Source organism: Lipotes vexillifer, unplaced genomic scaffold, assembly GCF_000442215.2.
Source record: "Lipotes vexillifer unplaced genomic scaffold, Lipotes_vexillifer_v1.1 scaffold42, whole genome shotgun sequence".
NCBI classification, from domain to species: Eukaryota; Metazoa; Chordata; class Mammalia; order Artiodactyla; family Lipotidae; genus Lipotes; species Lipotes vexillifer.
Genome location: NW_006783436.1, coordinates 3,009,885 through 3,030,520, shown reverse-complemented (window position 1 = coordinate 3,030,520; position 20,636 = coordinate 3,009,885). Strand labels below are relative to the sequence as shown.

At 44.6% G+C, this 20,636-nt stretch overlaps 2 protein-coding genes across 2 annotated transcripts in view; both read left to right on the top strand.

The window, feature by feature from the left end:
- Positions 1-11,959: 11,959 nt before the first annotated feature.
- On the top strand, positions 11,960-17,588 carry SLC10A4 (solute carrier family 10 member 4). Its single transcript, XM_007456101.1, has 3 exons — positions 11,960-12,679; positions 13,454-13,664; positions 16,810-17,588. Exons 1-3 carry the CDS (start codon positions 12,084-12,086, stop codon positions 17,320-17,322), a joined length of 1,320 nt encoding a protein of 439 aa, XP_007456163.1. The 5' UTR covers positions 11,960-12,083; the 3' UTR covers positions 17,323-17,588.
- A 1,152-nt stretch (positions 17,589-18,740) lies between these two features.
- ZAR1 (zygote arrest 1) overlaps positions 18,741-20,636 on the top strand; it is a 5,797-nt gene continuing 3,901 nt past the window's right edge. Inside the window, exon 1 of the mRNA XM_007456100.1 lies at positions 18,741-19,595. Within this exon, the coding sequence (XP_007456162.1) occupies positions 18,741-19,595 (855 nt within the window). The remainder of the gene's footprint in view (positions 19,596-20,636) is intronic.

Below are 20,636 nucleotides of genomic sequence, written 5' to 3'. Positions count from 1 at the left end.
TATTACTTCTTCCGCCCCCATCTCCAGCCTCCACAAGTCCTTCTGGAATGCCCGTTAGATGTACATGGAGGTTTTCCATTACTCTGTTGTGGACTTATCTGTGCCTTTGAAAGGATGTTTGTTATCTTTTATACAGAGTATCTGGGTGTTTTTTGTAAAAGAAAGATTTTCAGCTAGCTGAATCAATCATATTATCAGGAAGTGGAGGTAGGTGCGACAATTGCTATAAGTCTGACTGCTAATTTACATCTGTTCCCAGTTCTCTGTCTTAGACTTCAGACCCAAAGTCCATTTGCGTATTAGACTCCAACTGGATGATCCAAACATTCCTATACCCAACGTATTTAAAACCCGAGTCTCAAACTTGCTATTGAATACTTTGCCTGTGTTCTGTAGCTCAGTTAATGTTATTACCATCCACCCAGTCTTCCAAATTAAAACCTAATTTTGCTTTAAGTCATCTCTCTCCTTCACCACAATTGTATCTTTTCTCAATTTCCGTGCTTATTTTCCAGGATAAGCTGCCATTATTTTCCTTTGGCATTATCATAATAGCCTCCTAGCTTGACTCTCTCACTGTTCTTTATGCCTGTTCCTGTTCATTTACCCTAAGCTTCTGGAATTGTCTTTCTGAGTCTTGAATCTGGATATGTCATTTCCCTGCATAGAAAACTTAGCTGACTTACTGCTGTCCACAGAATAAAGTTCAAGATCTTTACATGGCAATAAAGGTCTTAGATACTTTACTACCCACCTTTCCACATCTTGTTTCCTGTCCTTGCCACTTTGTATACAATCTCTGTTCCTCTGAGGAAGTAATGTACCCGTGACTTTGTTCAAGCTCTTCTTCTCTGGAATGTCCTTCCCTTCCTTCACAGATTGAAAGTCTAAGCACTTGTTGGTTAATGAGGCTTAGACTCCACAGCCAGAGTTTATCAGCACCATCTCTATTTGAACTTGAATATATACAGTTCAGAACAATATGCTTTGCATTACAGTTAGCTGTATACATAGATGGAGCAGCAAGGTCCTTGAGAATATGAAATAGATCATATATCCACCTCTATCATCCTACTGTCTCAAAAATTGCTGGGAGGTTAATACACAGTTGTTGAATTGAGTTGTTATAATACAATATTACAGGGGCTTCCCTGGTGGCGCAATGGTTAAGAATCCACCTGCCAATGCAGGGGACACGGGTTCAATCCCTGGTCTGGGAAGATCCCACATGCAGCAGAACAGCTAAGCCCATACACCACAACTACTGAGCCTGCGCTCTAGAGCCCGTGAGCCACAACGACTGAGCCTGTGAGCCACAACTACTGAGCCCACGTGCCACAACTACTGAAGCCTACACACATAGAGCCCTGCTCTGCAACAAGAGAGGCCACTGCAATGAGAAGCCCACGCACTGCAAGGAAGAGTAGCCCCCGCTCACCGCAACTAGAGAAAGCCCACGTGCAGCAACAAAGACCCAACGCAGCCAAAAATAAATAAATAAATAAATATTTTTTAAAAATACGATGTTACAGAAAGAACTCCGAAATTTTCAGAATCCATGTCTACTAATTATAGACAATTCTAAAGGGTCTAGAGTAATAGAAGAAAGCATATGTGTGTGTGTATATATATATTTATATATATATATACACACACACACACATATACATATATGTGTCATATATATTCCAAAATATCAGATTTTTTGAAAAGTCATTTATATTTGATCAGTTAGGAGAGAGTCAAAACAAGTACAATAAAAATACTAGTACCAATTTTTAATCCCCTCATCTCCAGCCCCTTATGTCCTCTCAGCATGAGTTTGCAGAAGCGGTGTGGGGGAAGCAGTGACCTTATCTACTCTCCCCCAATCAATATTCTAGACAAAGTAGGGCAATGGATAGTAATGGCATACTGGAAAGCAGCATCCAGGGGTACTAATTCTCAGATCTATTGGATGGCAAGGCTAATTCAATATTGAGAGTGAGAAAAGAACCTATGAAATATAAAATTATTAACAGACCTCAGTCTTTTCCTAGGAAAGAGAAACCAGCAATTCACTGTTATTCCACCAGCACATATCACTACTTACCAAGGTTAAATGAGTAAGAGGTTGTTTTCATGATTTGCTTCTTGCGTAAGGGGCAAGATGCTTTAAATTATTCCAAGAGAAATCCAGCTTTAAAGAATGTTTCAAAATAACACTTTCTAAATTCAAAAATGTTAATTTTTTTATGGAGTGCTGGAGAAAATTTTTTTAAACCAAATTCAGACGAATTAGTGGTGTCTAATTTTAATAAAACTTAAATTTCACTTTTGCTATTTATTGTGTTGTCTGGTTAACAAGAGGTAATCTTTCCGTTGGGAGCTTTTAAAAATATCACTGGAGTTTTTCATGTTTAGATCAAATAAATTCTCAGTTTAATATCCTGCTAGAGCTCTGTAAGATACTGTTTATTTCTTTTCAGTTTATCAGATGACAAATGCCTCCTGATACAAGCCTTTATGCCATACAAAGACTGCTATGTGAAGTCCCCAGGAAAGTCTTCTATGTATCAAAAACACGTTGAAATATTAGAACTTCAAGAAAGCAACAGACTTCTCACCTTTCAGGTTAGTTGACAGTGATAGGAAGGTTAAAGAATAGGTGAAAACAAGGATGGGGCTGGTTAAAGAATGGAAGATTAGCAGAGAAAAGAAAAAGAAAACAGTCTAAACAAAGCAAACCCCTATTATTAAATCACTGAGGAGGTGAGTAGAATACTGAGGGCCCCTCTGGTACAGACTTTGAGATGACATGCAAAGGAGGACCTGGATTAAATCAAATCTCAATTGATGCCTTCTGTAGGGACTAGGAAGTGTGCATTGAATCATGTGATTGGAGAGCAGAGTAGATGAGATAGTATTTTTACAAAGATGACTATTGGATGAGATCTGACATGTTACCAGAGCCAGCAGGATGGGCTGGAAAAAGTCATGGGAGGACACAAGGAATCAAAGCCTCAAACAATGTAGCTGAAGGAAGACGGATCAGCTCACATAACCAGGAAGGTGAGGAGTGTTGTTGGGAAGGACCAGAACAGGGACCCGGTGCTGCCTGCGTTTTCTCTCTTCACCTCTCATCTGCTTTATTTAGTCTTTTATTTTTGGCTTTATTCTCCCAAGCTGGGTGGTTTTACAAAATGGAGCCATGGTTTGTATCAGTTTCTGGGTTCACAACTTCCAAACTTCTTAACATGTGAAGAAAGGGCTTTTCCCTGTGACTCTCATTTAAAAAAAAAAAAAAAAATCATAGGGAAGGACCCTAATTGACCTGAGTTGGATCAATTTCCACCTTCTGGACCAGTCACTAAAGTTAAGAGGTTGGTTCCTGGAGTCACATCATATACACACTTTAATATTTACAAATTCAAGTCTGAGAGTTAAATGGGGGGAAAATAAGAGAGAGAGGGTGGTTGTGTGTGGGTGACACTGCCGGCCACTGAGTACAGTGGATGTGAGCCTGGAGAAGAGAATCTGCTGTGCCCGAGGTCCCAGTCCTTGTCATGGCCTGAGAACCTGGAGCAAAGGCCCAGAGAGTCATTTCATATAACCTGACCCTGAAATGCAAGCCGGCTACTTCATCTGGTAGTCAGCTGAAGAAACAGCCATCTGTTCCAAAACTGGGGGGACATGTCACTGCAGCCTTCATGAAAAAAAAGTATACTGTTATGGGTGTTTAAAGGAATTTCAAGGACAATTTTACCTGTAGTGAATTTCTCCTCACAAGCTGACATTAAAACCTACCCCCTGGGCTTCCCTGGTGGCGCAGTGGTTGAGAGTCCGCCTGCCGATGCGGGGGACACGGGTTCGTGCCCCGGTCCGGGAGGATCCCACATGCCGCGGGGCGGCTGGGCCCGTGAGCCATGGCCGCTGGGCCTGCGCGTCTGGAGCCTGTGCTCCGCAACGGGAGAGGCCACAACAGTGAGAGGCCCGCGTACCGCAAACAAACAAACAAAAAAACCAAAAAACAAAAAACCTAGCCCCTGCCTAGGATTGCTCCAAACTCTATTAAGATGCGTCTGGGGGCCCATCCCTGACAACTCAGAGGTGGGGTCCTTTAGGAAGGCAGTGGCTTCCATTTGGACTTTATGACAAGAGCTATTGGACGTGCAATTCCCCCCCAAAAGGAGGGTCTACCTTCCAGGAGAAGAGGGGAGGAGCACTGGGGAGCAAAACAATTGGGATCCACTACACTGGAGTGACTATGTGGCATAAGGGTTGAGTGTCTACAAACACCTTCCTCCACTTTGACATCTTGGAGTCCACCTCCCTCCTCTGGTCCTCACGGGGGCCTCCTTCATGGCTTCCTGGCCCTCTTTAGAGCCACTCTGTTAGCGTCTAATTAACATGCACTTTATTCCCAGACTACTGCCTGCTATAGTGTTTGTGTATGTCAATGGCTTCCTCCCGCTCTATGAGGCTGGGATTCAGCTACAGAACATGTTTAATTGGAAACTGCAGTGCTTCTCTCCACCTGGAACCAGGCCAAGTTCCTCAGCAGAGGAGGAGGGGCCTCGCTGTCTCCTCTTCATCAATCTCCAGGCAGCACCCCTAGCCTGAGTCTAGCACCTCCCCTTTGTTCCCTGTGATTTGGAGGTTGCTTCCTAACCATGTGGAGCTCTTAGCCCCCAGAGGCCACTGCTCCGTTTCAGTTTTCTAATCATCCTCTTTCTCCAGGTAAGGTTGCCTGATGAAATATTTGGGATATCTTTATACCCAAAACTTTATTGTTTATCTGATATTCAAATGTCACTGGGCAGCCTATATTTTTATTTGCTACATCTGGCAACTCTATCAGTAAGGCTTCCATAAATATGACCTCTGCCTGCCTGGTGCAGCAGGCCACCCAGACATTCCTCAGCAGGTTTCAACGTGCCTACACTCACCAGGAGCGACAATCCAGGCTTAAAATATTCAGATTTTCATGCTGGTTACATAAATGTAATACGGGTATCCCCCACTTTTCCAAAGTTCACTTTACACCACTTCACTTTTACAAAAGCCCTACCTGTCAGTAGTACTTGTTTTTGCTAACCAAAAGAAATCCAAAGAGGATTTTCACTCTCAGGGGAAGAGAAAAGCGAAAATAGCGTGGGTTTTGCAGCAGCCATTATAGAGGCAGTGCGTGCCCCAAGCAGCGAGAGTGGCCCCGCCAGCTCCTTCCCGGGAATGACACTCAGCATCTCAGCATCAGGACGCCAGAGCTTTGAACTGTGTCAGCATCAGTGCTTTTTCTCCATTGACTTCTTAAAACCGTTAGCAAGATGTGTCCTAAGGTAAGTGTTTCTTTGCTTTATGCCATTTTGGTTTATCAAAGGTTTTATAGGAAGCTCTGCTTTGGGAGAGTGGGGAAACCTTTAATGCAGGCCAGCATTTTAAGTGTGGAATGCATTTTGGACACAGAAGATAGTCCCTGGTTATATCTGTCATTAGCTAGTTATGAAGTATGATTAACACTGTTAGAAATCGACATTTATCTGTAAAATAGGCTTAATTATATAAATCAGGCATAATCACCAGGCCATGTTGCTTTTAGGTACAAACCAGCTGAGAGGAATATTCCTATCAACTCTCCCATTTGACAGCTTCTATTAAAAGAAAATCTTCCCGCTTCCTTTCAACAAAAGTGGCCAAATGTTATTGCAGTTCAAGTTGCTTCAAGGAATTTAGAAAATCTACGTGTTTTATTACGTAAAACACAATAAATTACTATATACTCAATCTACTGGTTTGACAATTTCAGTTTCTTTGAGAGGGTGGTGCTGAGAGTAGAGATAAAGCAAGTATAAGAATGCAAACATCATCCATCATCCAATATATTTTGAATACATTGGCCCAATCTTTTTGAATGCAAATATATAAATATTTTTAAAGAAATTGGGGCCAAACCGTATGTACATTCTGTTATATAATTTACTTTCTTCCTATCAGATTTTAAAGCTTTTTAATAGTGTATACTCTTCTATTATATGAATGAAGCATAATATACTCAACCAATTGCATATTGCTGAATATTTAGGTTTTTCTAATTTTATTTTTCTGTTGCCACAGTCTTATTTTAGCTTCCTGTATAAATTGTCTGCAATTCAGATGATTTCTCTAAGTCAGCAGAGTGAGCACCTAATGTTTCTGCCTGCCCCAAATCCATTTTTCCTCTGTCTGTTAACAGCACCCAATATTCTGTTGGGGAATCCCTGGCCCAAATCTGAGTTCCTGTGTCTTGAGTGGGGATGAGACTACCCCCAAGTTCAAGGGAGAGCATTCCATCTTGTGGCTGTAACAACTTTTTCAAGGATAGGCACAGTTCCCCTGCCTGGGTCAAATTTATCCCAGGACTTTTATGAAAATTATTGGGAAGTAAGCATTCTCATTCCATGGTTGGTTCTGAGCTGGTGGATATCTCTGGATTTGTCCAGCCCCCTAGGGAGAAAGGGAACGTAAATATGAAGATGACAGTGGAAAGCAGAGCTGAGAAATGGACAGAGACCCAGTCCTCACTATAACCTGGGAGCCAGCCACACCAGGAGATTTTTTTCATTCTCGTGAGTCACTAAATTCCCTTTTTGGCTTAAACCAACTTGAGTCAGTGTTTCTGGCACCTCACTTGAAATAATCCTAATTTTTAAAAAAAAAATGTCCATCAGAACTGTATTATCAAATTGCTTTCCCCAGAAGTTGTATCGAATAACCCCTACCATCAAAGCTGGGCTTCTATTGCATTTCCACCATTAAATGTTGTTACTTTGAGACACTATTTGACTTTTTTTGAAGTTTCATAGTTTATGTTTATTTAAATACTAGTGAGGTAAAACGTTTCCAATTTAATAAATAGAATGTAATTTGTCTATTGTAAATTGTATCTTTTGCCTATTTTTCTCTATCAACCTATGGCCTATGGATTGATTACATGATTTGCCCTTTGATACTTGTGGAATGTATTTTTCCTCTAGATTTTAAGCTTTAAAAAATAACATTTACATTTTTCTGATTATAAAATATATTTACAGAGGAATTTGGAAAACACAGTAAAACACAAAGAAGAAAGTAAAAATCACTTTTAATACTACCACTCAGATATAATATACACTGGAGAAATTCCCTCTAAGTTTACATATATTTAATATACTTACTAGAATATAAGTGTATGTTAATATGTGTTTATAGCTTTTTAAATTGCTTTATCACTTAAGATTATGTCAACAGGGAATTCCTCCCTTGTCATTAAATATTCCACAAAATGGGTCTTGGACCCTCTGAGAAAAGTCATGAACTCACATTTCAGGAAAAAAATGTACATATATAGAGAAGTTGATACATTATTTCAGGAGGGTCACATATTCATCGTGGACCAGATGAGGAACTTTGCTTGTAAACACAATTCTTAGCATCGGCATAGCAGTCTTTTGTATTAGTACATTTGTATTTATTAATTTTTTTTTATCGAAGTATAGTTGATTTACAATGTTTCAGGTGTACAGCAAAGTGATTCAGTTATATCTATATCTATATATCCATATATCTTCTTTTTCACATTCTTTTCCATTATAGGTTATTTCAAGATATTGAATACAGTTCCCTGTGCTATACAGTAGGTCCTTGTTGTTTATCTATTTTATATATAGTAGTGTATACCTATTAATCCCAAATTCCTAATTTATCCCTCCTCCACCCATTTCCCCCTTTGGCAACCATAAATTTTTTTTCTATGTCTGTGACTCTATTTCTGTTTTGTAAATAAATTCATTTGTATCATTTGTTAAGATTCCACATATAAGTGATATCATATAATATTTGTCTTTTTCCATCTGACTTACTTCACTTAGTATGATAACCTCTAGGTCTATCCATGTTACTGCAAATGACATTATTTCATTCTTTTTAATGGCTGAGTAATATTCCATTGTATACATCTACCACATCTTCTTTATCCATTCATCTGTCGATGGACATTTAGGTTGCTTCCATATCTTGGCTATTGTAAATAGTGCTGCAGAGAACACTGGAGTACCTGTATCTTTTTGAATTAGAGTTTTCATGTTTTCCAGATATATGCCCAGGAATGGGATTGCTGGATCATATGGTAACTTTATTTAAGGTTATTCCTATTTAACTACATCATATTCGGTTTAGGAGGACAGACTTTGGGATCCAAAAACTTGGGTTCAAAGCCTAGCTCTATCCCTACTAGGGGGTGACTTGGCAAATTTCTTTCTCTCTCTCCTTTTTTTTTTTTTTTTTGACTTGGCAAATTTCTAACCTCATTAAGCCTGTTATGAAGATTGAGTGAGATGATCCATGATTAAAAGCTTAGTAGATTGTCTGTATGTAAGCATTCAATGTAGCTCTCATTTTTTTTTTAATTCCCTTATTGTTTTCTTGGATAAACACCTAGAAATAGAATTGCTGGATCAAAGGAGATGCACTTTTTTTCTTTTTTTTTTTTTGCGGTACGTGGGCCTCTCACCGCTGCGGCCTCTCCCCCCGGGGAGCACAGGCTCCAGACGCGCAGGCCCAGCAGCCACGGCCCACGGGTCCAGCTACCCCACGGCACGCAGGACCCTCCCAGACCAGGGCACGAACCCGCGCCCCCTGCATCGGCAGGCGGGCTCCCAACCACTGCGCCACCAGGGAAGCCCAGAGATGCACATTTTTAGGACTACTCTCATCTACACCAAGTTTTCTTCTAGAAAGTATACACCACTAGCAGGATGAGAGGGTATGAATTTGATAGTATCCTTGCAACCATAACATAATATAATTTATGTCAGTTTTTTCTGACAGTGGAAAAATGGCATCTATAGGGTTGGCCAAAAAGTTCGCTCGGGGCTTTCCGTAACATTACGGAAAACTCGAACAAACTTTTTGGCCAGTCCAGTAGTTGCTTCAATTTAATTTCTTTGGTCTTTCCTTTTTGTGATCTTGTGTGTCTACTCATATCATTTGCCTTTTTCCCTATTGTATTGCTTGTTCTTGTTAATTTGTAAAACTGTTTTATAAATTACTGATGCTAGCTCTTGGTTTTACATATGTTGCAACTATTTTTCTCATTTTATAATTTGCTTTTAGTTTTTTTAAATGCTCTTCTGACTACACCAAAGGTAAAAATTCTTATATAGCCATATCTACTGAGCTTCCCATTATGATTTCTTCTGTTACTTTTTTGCTTGGGAAGATTTTCCCTATCCAAAGATGAGATAAATACTAGCTAATATTCTTCTCCAGCATTTTGTTCCATTATTATTATTTTTATTTTTTCTTTAATCCATCTGGAATTAATTTTGGTGTATGCTGTGCAAGAAGGCTCTAAATTTATTTTCCCCCAAATGGCGTATTTTCCATCTATGTTGTCATCTCTCCCTTCTATGTATTTTCTCCCTTCTGGGTGGGCCAGACTCTCCTTGGTGGCAGCAAGAGTAAAGGTAAGGCAATTGAGAAAGAGAAGTGACCCACGCCAGCTTGCCAAAATCACCTCATCTGGAGAACTAGCTCTGTTTTCTAATCCTGGGCTTTTCTCCTAAGTAGTGAAGGAGATCAGAAGGAAGAGGGGAGGCAAGAACATCTGCTTTATTTACAACAATCACACCAGGTGTGCAGAGGCCCCAAGAAGTCCTCGAGGTTGCAGGTTGAGCATGATCCTGCTGATTTACAACCCAAGCCCAATACTTTCTGATTTTTGCTGTTCACCCACTGCACAAATCACCTCCCGTATCCCTCCCCAAACCCCAAGAGGAGCTAGTTGGATGAGTCGGCCTGCCTCTAACTATGGCTTACTTAATTTGATTGTGGATTTTAATATCATTAACACAAGGAGGGGGCAAATTGGAGTGGTGCCTGCAGTTGGGCTTCAGCTCATGCCCTGCCATTTGTGTTCTTGGCTTATCTCATCCTGTGGTTCAAAGAATGTAAAGGTTCCACAGTCCTCCTCCTTATCTTGTCTATCTGTCCACATGTCTCCCCTGGATATACTCACTTAACCGAAGTATTTGGGTAGCACGTTTCTTTGTTTATCTGCACATAAGCCCAAATGAAAACTTGGAATATTTTTGGTCACATCCCACTTCCTTCAAAGCTCTACAGATATTACTGCATTGTTTTCTTGGGTTTATTGTTTTGGGGAAGTATGAGGGTATATTATTTTCTTAAATGCTTGCAGAAGCACTGCCCTCATGGAATGTATGGTCTGATGGCGAAGAAAGAAGTTACTCATTTGTGATTGAGTGCAGTATTCTGTGAATTTAATCATATTTTTCATATTCTCTGTCATTTTCCTGAGATTTGGGGAGGAGAAAATATAAACACACGAGCTCAGTCCACCATTGGGAAATGGAAGTCACCCAGTCTCCTCTGGTGTCAGAAAAGGGAGTAGGGACAAGTTTCCAGGAGGAAGGATTCACTCTAGGATCTAGGCTCCACACAGACTAACCATGGGCTAAGACTTCACCCTAGAAATTCCCACTGTTGGCTTTCACAGATCAACTGGCTATCACTTTTTTTTTTTTTTTTTAGAAGGGAGAATCATCCTGACAGCCCATAGTCACAGCGCAGCTACTCGTGGTTCGCTTCAAACCTGAGTTGACCCTTATCGACTGGAGTTAACTATTTTTTTTTGCGGTGTGCGGGGCTCTCACTGTTGTGGCCTCTCCCGTTGCGGAGCACAGGCTCCGGACGCGCAGGCTCAGCGGCCATGGCTCACGGGCCCAGCCGCTCCGCGGCATGTGGGATCTTCCCAGACCGGGGCACGAACCCGTGTCCCCTGCATCTGCAGGCGGACTCTCAACCACTGCACCACCAGGGAAGCCCAATAATTGGCTATCACTTTATGGTCACAGCCTTCTCCAATGGCTCTGCCTCCTTGGTATGAAGAGAAGTCCCTTTCCTTTGTAGATGCATCTAGAGACTCCCATAAAGTTGTTGAGTCAACATTTCCAAGAACTCTGCATTTGATTTGTTTGGGGATAAAGCTGTCTGAAGCAGGGAATCTCACAACTTTATCTCTCCTCAGTCCTTTAATCCTAAGGCCAGGGCTATACTCAAAACACTTCATAAATCTATGGCCACTGAACTAGCCTCTCCCCATCTGCCAATAACTTCCCAAATACACATTTTTCACGGAGACTGTACTTGGCAGAGCTCTTCAATGCACGCTTTAATACCATATTCGCGGTGCACACTGAGCCAGCTGCTTCTGGGTTTGGCTGATGAGGTTGAGATTTCCCTGTGCCTCGGATTCCTGGTGTGGAAAAATCGAGCGAACAGTATCTCTCCCACGGCTCTGCTGTGAGAAAGTCAAATGAAATAATGCACACACACATGCACAAGACCTGGCTCAAACCCCACCAATATTTTTATTACTTTTTACTTTAAGTTGGAACACAAAAATCTTATTTAAAAATTGTAAGTTAAAACCAGATATTGTGTCTTACTACCAGAGAGCGGCTCCTATTAAGTCAGGCACCCCTCGGGATGCTAGCGGTTGCAGGCTCTTTGAACAGTGTGTATGATGTATGTGCGTCCATAGACAAACTCCTCTCTCTCCCTCTCTCTCTCTCTCTCTCTCTCTCTCTCTCTGTATGTCTGGCTTTCCAGATTTCATTATCAAAGAGGCACAGCCCATCAGAGAACTTGGTCAGCAGCCAGGCACAGTTTTTTCTTCTTCTTGTCCTTTGTCAGGTCTTTGTTCCGCCCCTGGCTACACTCTAACAGAACCACTTACTGGTGATTAAAAGGAGGGGACTCGGCGGCGGGGGCGGCGCCTGCGGGCGCGGGGGCCCAGCGATTGGGTTCACCCTCGGGGGCTGCGCTTTCTTAAGTGCCAGCCAGCGGCCTTCGGTCGACCCCCAGCCGAGCACCGACCCGTTGCCCCGGACGTCAGCGGCGCGTAGCACAGCCTTGCCACCGGCTCCCGTTTGGCGGCTGCGGACGGGCGGACAGACAGACGGACGGCAGTGGCGACCGAAGGCGCAGAGTCGCGCGCGGCGGGAGGGCAGAGAAATCCGCAGGGCGGGCAGGAGCCAGACTCGCAGCCTCCCGCCGACAGCGCCATGGACGGCACCGGCAACGCCACCCTGCTCTTCGGCCCGTCCTCGCTGCAGCCGGACAACTACACCTTGTCGCCCAACGCCAGCAGCCTGAGCCCCGGCCCAGACGCCCCCCTGGCGCCCGCCTCCAGCGCCGGCCCCAGCCCCGGGCTCAGTGTCGCGCCGGGGCCCGGCGTCAGTTTCAGCCCCGGCCCCACTCCGACCCTGACGCCGACGGCCGGCTGCTTCGCGGGTGGCGCCGCCAGCCCGAGCCCTACCCTGTTCGCTCAGCCCGAGGCCGCCCGCGAGCCCCCGTTCTGGGACACGCCGCTGAACCACGGGCTGAACGTGTTTGTGGGCGCCGCCCTATGCATCACCATGCTGGGCCTGGGCTGCACGGTGGACATGAACCACTTCGGGGCGCACGTCCGTCGGCCGGTGGGCGCGCTGCTGGCCGCGGTCTGCCAGTTCGGCTTCTTGCCGCTGCTGGCCTTCCTGTTGGCGCTCACCTTCTCCTTGGACGGGTCGGCCGCCGTGGCGGTGCTCCTGTGTGGCTGCTGTCCCGGCGGGAATCTCTCCAACCTGATGTCCCTGCTGGTTGATGGCGACATGAACCTCAGGTACGGAGCTGCTGTCCGGTAGGCATCTTTCTTCTCGCAGTCAACCGCGTGTACAGCCATGCGTTCAAGACCAAGGAGGGAGGAAGGAGGGGCGGTTAGAATGAGGTGCGGAAGAGGGGAGAAGAAACTGGGGATGATGGGGATGCCCGGGCTTTGGAAGTCCAGGCAAACATGAAGAGGTAGGGTCGGAGGGGAGAAGATCTAGACGGGGACAGAGGTGCTCTGAGGGTCTCGGGGTCTCATCCACAACTCCCTCCCCACCCTCCCTGAGTGTTGGGCTGTCAGTGCAGGTTTGCAGGCCCCGGAAGACAAAGGAAACTGGGAAGTCTGAAGCCAGGACTCACGGGAAATGTAAAAGCAAAATTGGACTATTGGCTCCAATAAAGAAAGTAATCGCATATATAAGAATATAATTGAGGTTAATCCAACAAGTAGTGTTCAGCGGCTTTACCATGCCTCACAGGGTGCTTTGGAGGATTAAAAAGAAAACAAAAACGTTCCTGGCTCTCACAGTCATTCAGACTGTAACCAGCTCAATGGGCTGTATAAAGCAGAGGGCAGCAGTCCTGAGATTTTTCTTCTCCTGCCTGGAGTTCACGTTTCAGTTGGGCTTAGCCGTGCTGCTCTCTTGGTGCTCCCCTGGGATGAAGCAGGTTCTTCCCTGACTTCAAGCCGGGGGACTTGCAGTCTCCCCCATTTTCTTCTACCCAATGTTCAAGCAAGGCTCTTTGGCTCAAAGCCCATTCCGACTTCTGTCCATTCCCTTTTCTGCAGCATCATCATGACCATCTCTTCCACGCTCCTGGCCCTGGTCTTGATGCCACTGTGCCTGTGGATCTACAGCCGGGCTTGGATCAACACTCCTCTGGTGCAATTACTGCCCATAGGGACAGTGATCCTGACTCTCTGCAGCACTCTCATCCCTATTGGTTTGGGCGTCTTCATTCGCTACAAATACAACCGGGTGGCTGACTACGTTGTGAAGGTAAGGTCACTCTTCATTTCGCTTACTTTACACACGTAGAGAGTCCTTGGTCTCTGACCCATGGCTGAAACAGTGAGAAGTTTGGGAAAGAGAAGTAAGGAAGAAAAGGACTGGGTAGCCCTCGCATGGATAAACTTAAAAAAAAAAAAGTTTATGCCACAAATATAACTTCTGTTCCATCCTTTGGAACTTCAAAAATAATAGCTTTGATTAAGACACCAGGTTAATTAAAAACAGCATAGGAGAACTATCAGTATTCATAGGAGGAAACAGATCATGGGGGGAAAAGATGACTGTGCAATTAAATGGCAACGTGTTTTCCACTAAGAAGTCATGTATTACTAAAAATCAAAGCAGGTGAAATAAAATTAATAGGATTTGTGTAGTACTTTTGAAATGCATTACAGTACTCTACTTTTTAAAAGTGGAACTCTAATTCTGAGAAACTCTGTAGACGTTTCCTTTAAAATGTTTTATTAATTTTCTAAAAGTAAGTTTACACTAATAAGACAAAAAGTAATTTAAAAATTACATCGTAAAAATATTACATCGTAGAATATAATAGAATACACAAAACATTGGCTTTAAAGCACAAAATAAAATTAGGTCCTGGGTAAATAATGCAGAATATATTCACATTACTAAATTTGTGTTTCTTTTTCCTTCCCCACTGCAATATTTCACATGGTTTTTAAAGGTAGTGGAAGAATGGGATTTCTATTATTTTGTGCAATATTTCCAAAATTGCTTTATTTTAAAAAATTGGTGCTTTTTGTAGCAGTAGAGATTTTGTAATAGTTGATTGGAGAAAAAATTTAAATATTTCTAAATTAAACTTTCTTTGAAAACTCAAAACTAGTAGTAAATAAGAATAAATCATGAACAGGATTCTCATTTTAGGAAGTTAATCAAATAAAATACATAACGAATTAGTCTAATTAGTGTAAAATGTACATACAAATTCCTTCAGACAATGAAGAGAGAAAGGATCACTCTAATGTTTCAATTATGTAGATTTAAGAAGACAATCTTTTGTGTTTTACTTATATTATACCAAAGTAATCTGATTATACAGAGGGGCTAACTTTTATTAATATGAAAAATAGAGGGCTCTTTTCAGTACATATATCCAGCCTTGAGTAAAAAAATTATGCTCTATTGTAAGCATATATGTACTCTGAATGTAATAAAGATATATGTACATGTAAATATACATATTTGTTATATGTTATACATAACATATCTATAGATCATCTTGAGATTAAGAACTTACTAAGCTTGATCATTAAGGTAACACTATTAATGTGATGGCATTTACTATAAAACCTTGGGAATTCTAAGAGAAAGTCAAATAACCTATTTCCACGCTAAAAACAGGTAAACATATTTAAATAACAGACAATTCAGTAAGATAGTGTAACTTTGCTGAACCTATTCCATAGCCAGCACACTCATTAAGATCCACTTCATAATATTTTTATACTTTTGCAAACACTTTAAAATTAGCATTCAGTGTCAGTGTTCACCCAAATGATTTTAAATGGTTCAAAGGGAATGTTAGAGCCAATATTTTCACAATGAAGAATCAGATTTCCTCTCAAAGCTATTAATGTAGACACACTTTGAAACTTAATATAAGTTTTGATTTATAAAAGTTTGGTTTCTGCTAATTGTACATTTGTAACATGAGTATCTTATATAATAATTACTTCAGCACCATTTAGGGTAGACTTTTTGACCAGCCCAGATAAATTTTGAATAATCTTTTAAAGAATATAAAGTATATGCCAATCCCATAGACTCCAAAGGGGTATCCTCCCAGATATCTAGGGAACCAGAAGCAACAGTTAAACTGTTCTGGATCTGTAGTCTCCCTCACAGACACCCACCCAATCCCCTCCCCCATTAAAAAAAAAAGCTACCGATCTGAAGAACTAGGAGAAGGATTTTTAGGTTTCCACCTTACTATTTACAAGCCTGTCTTATTTGCATGAGTGAAATGTACCAGTCAGACATCAAGATGACACAGTGTTTTATACAATTGTTTTTATCTAAAACCCTTCTATTATATATAATAATTCCTAAGCATCATTAGAGACTTACATGTGGGAGTTTTCTCATGAACAGGTGAAAAAGCAGGGAGTTGCAGGATTACAAAGAATTTCTCATATCTTACATTTACATTTCTTTCTTTTCTCTTACCTAATCTAAGAGTTGGTAATTGTTTGGGTATTGCTAACAATTCTCTGAGCTATAAAGTATTTTGAAGGTTAAAAATATCAGACACTCAGTTTCATAAATCAATAGGCTTTTATTTCCTGTGTAAAACCAGAACTAATTTCTTATGGAAAACACTGGGTCCTGTTCAGGGAAAGCAATGTCCATCTGTCCACTCTATTCATCAGACCATACCTGGTGTCTTGGGCTCAACTCTAACTGCTCTGTTTTTAAGAGGCACATTCACAAATTAAACGAATGCTCAGAACAGTCAGGACTCCAAAACAGTTATGGAATGGAGGCTGAAAGCCTGGGACAGTCTGCCCCCAGAGAAGAGTAGCCTTCCCCTCATAACTGGTTTTTAAACTTCTGGAGGCAGTTTTGCAGGAGCAGTCGTCTGTCTGGTCTGTGCTGCTCCTGAGGGCCTATCCAAGACAATGGCTGGCAGTTATAGAAGGCAAATGGTCACTAGACATAAAGACAGGTTGCCAAACAATTAGAGCTGTCTGACATGGCCTGGATGCCTCCTGAAGAGGTGATCTACCCATCTTCAGAAATACTCTGTCAGAGACTTTTTTTTTTTTTGCGGTACGCGGGCCTCTCACTGTTGTGCCCTCTCCCGTTGCGGAGCACAGGCTCCGGACGCGCAGGCTCAGCGGCCATGGCTTACGGGCCCAGCCGCTCTGCGGCATGTGGGATCTTCCCGGACCGGGGCACGAACCCGTGTCCCCTGCATCGGCAGGCTGATTCTCAACCACTGCGCCACCAGGGAAGCCCTGTCAGAGACTTTTAATGGTGAAGATCTCCATTCTGTGTGGGAGGTCAGACTAGATAACTCTCGTCTTCCAAGAGCCCAGGATCCCCTTGCCTGAATCCCTCTTCAACTATCTTATTTTTGATGGCTTGTTTATCCCTGTTCTTTTACTAGGTTTCCCTGTGGTCTCTGCTAATGACGCTGGTGGTCCTTTTCATAATGACCTGCACTATGTTAGGACCCAAACTGCTGGCAAGTATTCCTGCAGCTGTTTATGTGGTAGCGATTTTTATGCCGTTGGCAGGCTACGCCTCAGGCTATGGCTTAGCTGCTGTCTTCCATCTTCCACCCAACTGCAAGAGGACTGTGTGCCTGGAAACAGGAAGCCAGAATGTGCAGCTCTGTACCGCCATTCTAAAACTGGCCTTTCCACCGCAAAACATAGGAAGTATGTACATGTTTCCCTTGCTTTATGCCCTTTTCCAGTCTGCAGAAGCAGGGATTTTTGTTTTAATATATAAAATGTATGGGAGTGGAATACTGTACAAGCAAGATCCTCTAGATGAGGATGAAGATACAGATATTTCTTATAAGAAACTAAAAGAAGAGGAAATGGCAGACACTTCCTATGGCACAGTGAAAGCAGATAATTTAATTATGATGGAAACCACTCAGACTTCGCTCTAAATATGGAGATACACAAGAGAGTTTATCTTGCTGAAATATTACTTCATGTTTATGGTCTGTGGTAGTGTCTATGGTTTACATAAAGAGCAACAATTGGTTCACATTATTATACATGTAACAGTTTTGATCTGCCCACCATAAGGTTGCATTGGTATATTAACCAAGCGTTTTCATAAATTACAAATCAATGTTGTAATATAACTTGCACCTGGGATTGCTAGGGTGCCGCCTGAACAAATGTGCTCTTTTGGTTTTTCATCGTCACCGATTTCTATGATTGTTTCAAATATGTTAAGTCTTAGAAAACAGGGTCTTGGAAATGTAGAATTTTGATGCACTATCTTATATGAGTAAAAACACGCTATATTTGTAAAGCATAATTGAGTTTAATGTAATTGTTGTTAAAAAAAAAAAGTGTGCTTGCTCAGCTTATAAATACTTGACATTGTTAAAATTTGACCTGTATTCAGAAAAATCCCCAAACAGGTCTATTAAACAATGAAATATAGTATTTTATTGTCCAACCTGTATCAAATCAGAGAAAAATTACATTAAGGTATTTGATTACTTGACCTGGTATCTATTTGTAACGAGCGGCCAACATGTTTCTAGTGGACAAGGCACTTGCTTTCAGCTGGGGACTGATTTGGTCTTCTGCATTTGTGTAAACACACCCTAAATCAGTTTCTCTTTTGGAAAGGTTATTTGGTTAGGAAAATCCGTAGAGCGACTGTCTACCCCAGAGAAGAGCAACAGTTATCAGACCCTCGTGGTACTCAACAGCACCACCTGGTCACCGTTTGAGGTGGGGGGTTGGGGGCGCGGCGGGGGTGGAGTACGTTCTCCAAGGGAGAAAACGATTAGCCTAGTCACAGATGCCCTGGAATGCTTTCCCTATGCACTTACTGAAAGGGTTCAATGCGTAGATTTCTCAGGGCAGCCCTGAGATGATGAAATAACCTACAATCCGAGATCGTAGGTATCAGACCCAAAGCAGTTCCCCCAAATCTTCGCATTTTTGCTCACTAGCCAGAGGCAATCAGCCTCGCCTCAGCTTCCCGGCCGGCGCCGACGATCACCCAGGGCTGGGGACCACCTGGCTCAGCGAATCGCCGTGATGGTTCTCCTGCTGGTATCCTCTTCACCTGGAGCTAGTTCACTTACAGACCAGTTCTGCTTCGCAAAGAAAGACTTCTTTGCAGATCATCTCAGGGTATTTGTGCCAACCTCCGGGTGTGGAAAGTTCCCACACCGAGAAAGTCTGGCAGGGGCCCCTCCGGCGGGGACACCAGCGGGTGGCGGGGAGGGTGCGGGGGACCGAGCAGCGCGGCCAGCGGGGGTGGGGCCCGCGCCCGGCTGACCCCGGGAGGTCGCTTATTTAGGACGCAGGGGCGGGCAGGAGCGGCAGGGGTGCGCTGATGGCTGCTCTGGGGGACGAGGTGCTGGACGCTTACATGTACCCGGCGTGCGCCCTCTACTCGTACCCGTACCCCTACCCCTACCCGGCCGCCGCCAAGGGCAAGGGAGCGGCGGGCGGGGGAGGCTGGCGGCACCGGGACGGCGGCTACCCTCCCGTTTCCTCCTCCTCTGACGGCGCGGCCTCGTCGTCTTTCCCGGGCTACGGGCAGCTGGCGGCCGCCGAGTACTTCCACAGCTACCAGCGGGCGCAGCTCATGGCCCTCCTGTCGCAGGTGGGCCCCGGCCTCGCCCCGCGGCCCGGCCGCGCCAGCATTCGGGACGTGGCTGTGCAGGTGAACCCGCGCCGCGACGTCTCCGTGCAGTGCTCGCTGGGGCGGCGTACGCTGCTGCGCAGGGCCCGCGAGCCCGGCCCTGAGCCCGAGGGCGCGGCGGGCGCGGGCGGCAGCTGCCCGGCCTCCCCGGAGCTGGCCCGCCGGGGCCCCGAGCAGGGCAGCCCGCCGAGCGGCGCCCCGCGGCCCGTGCGCTTCCCGCGCACCGTAGCGGTGTACTCGCCCGTGGCCTCCCGCCGCCTTGCCACCCTCCTGGAAGGGGCCGAGACTGCGGCGGCCGAACAGAGGCCCGGGGCGCCGGACGGAGAGCGAGGGCCGCCAGCTGCGAGGCCCCGAGGCCCCGAGGAGGGAGAGGGGTCGGCGAAGAAGGAGCCCCAACGGCCGCAGTCCGAGGAGGACGAGGCCCAGGCCGGCGTACCGGCGAGCAGGGAGCAGCCACCGCCGGTGGCCGGCGCCCCAGACGTCGCGGGCGAGAGGTGGTCGCCGCGGAGCCCCCAGCCGGGCAAGGAGCGCCTGCGCTTCCAGGTGAGTCCCGAGTCGGCCAGGGAACCGGCGGGGGAGCCGCAGGGCTATGCGCCCTCGTGGCTCGCGTCCCCGTCCCCGCCCCGCGGCTGCTCGCGACAAGTGGAGGCGCGCGCTCCCTTAGGCGCGGGCACCTCTGTGTGCCTTTCGGCAGCTGCTGAAGTCGTCTTTCTCCGGCAGAATTCAATCCAGTGTAGCTTGCGTGTTGCTGCGATGGTAAAACACCGGTTGCACAGGGGTGGCCGAGGAAACGCCCTTTTAACATTCTTATTCCGAGCGTATTTGCTGTATAACCACGGGAGTGTAGTCCTGTGTTGATCCTGCACTGGATGATCTAGGATGGGTCTCGGAACATCAGAAGGTGAACTTAACTGGCAAAGGGAGTTGATTCCCAAGGACCCTACTCACATTTTCTCATTCAGTGTGTTAGAAACCGTTAACAATTGACTTCTGGGGTCCTAGTCAGGATCTTCTCTTGCCCTTAAGACGCACCCCTCTTCAGAAATCTAATAGCACTGCTGGAGCATCTGTGCTGTGCTGCATTGCTGCCTGAGAGGAGCAGGCTTGGAAGGCCAGTTGGTACTTGCCTGAAACTGGAAGGGCTGGAGCGCACTGAGGGGTTGTAACCCAGGGGAGTGGAAAGGCAGAAGAGGTATTAAGAGGCCCGGAAGAGTCCTTTTGGGGTCTCTTCCAGGCTCCCCAGGGCTGTTTAGTGGGGGTGGGGGAACACAGTGAATCAAGTTTGTGCACAAGCTGTGCGTGATCTTAAGTCTTTACCTTCCTGGGCTTCAGTTTGCTCACCTGTGAAATTGCTCAGTGTCCTCCAAAGTTCCTTCCCATTCTAAAGGCCTAACTCCAAAAACTTGTTTATAACTTGTTTCTCACTGAGAAGAACTTAAGAATGAGGTAATACTACTTTTGTTCATATTATGTGTGAATTATGGCTTATCCGTATTTTAGATTCCCAGCACTACTGTTTGGTGGAAACTTAATTAGCAGCATAGAGAACTTTTTTTTTTTTTTTTTGCGGTACGCGGGCCTCTC

Coding starts and splice junctions, on each gene's coding strand:
- SLC10A4 (XM_007456101.1), top strand. CDS start 12,084: ATGGACGGCACCGGCAACGCCACCCTGCTCTTCGGCCCGTCCTCGCTG. Junction 12,680..13,453: donor GATGGCGACATGAACCTCAG/GTACGGAGCTGC, acceptor CCTTTTCTGCAG/CATCATCATGACCATCTCTT. Junction 13,665..16,809: donor TGGCTGACTACGTTGTGAAG/GTAAGGTCACTC, acceptor TTCTTTTACTAG/GTTTCCCTGTGGTCTCTGCT.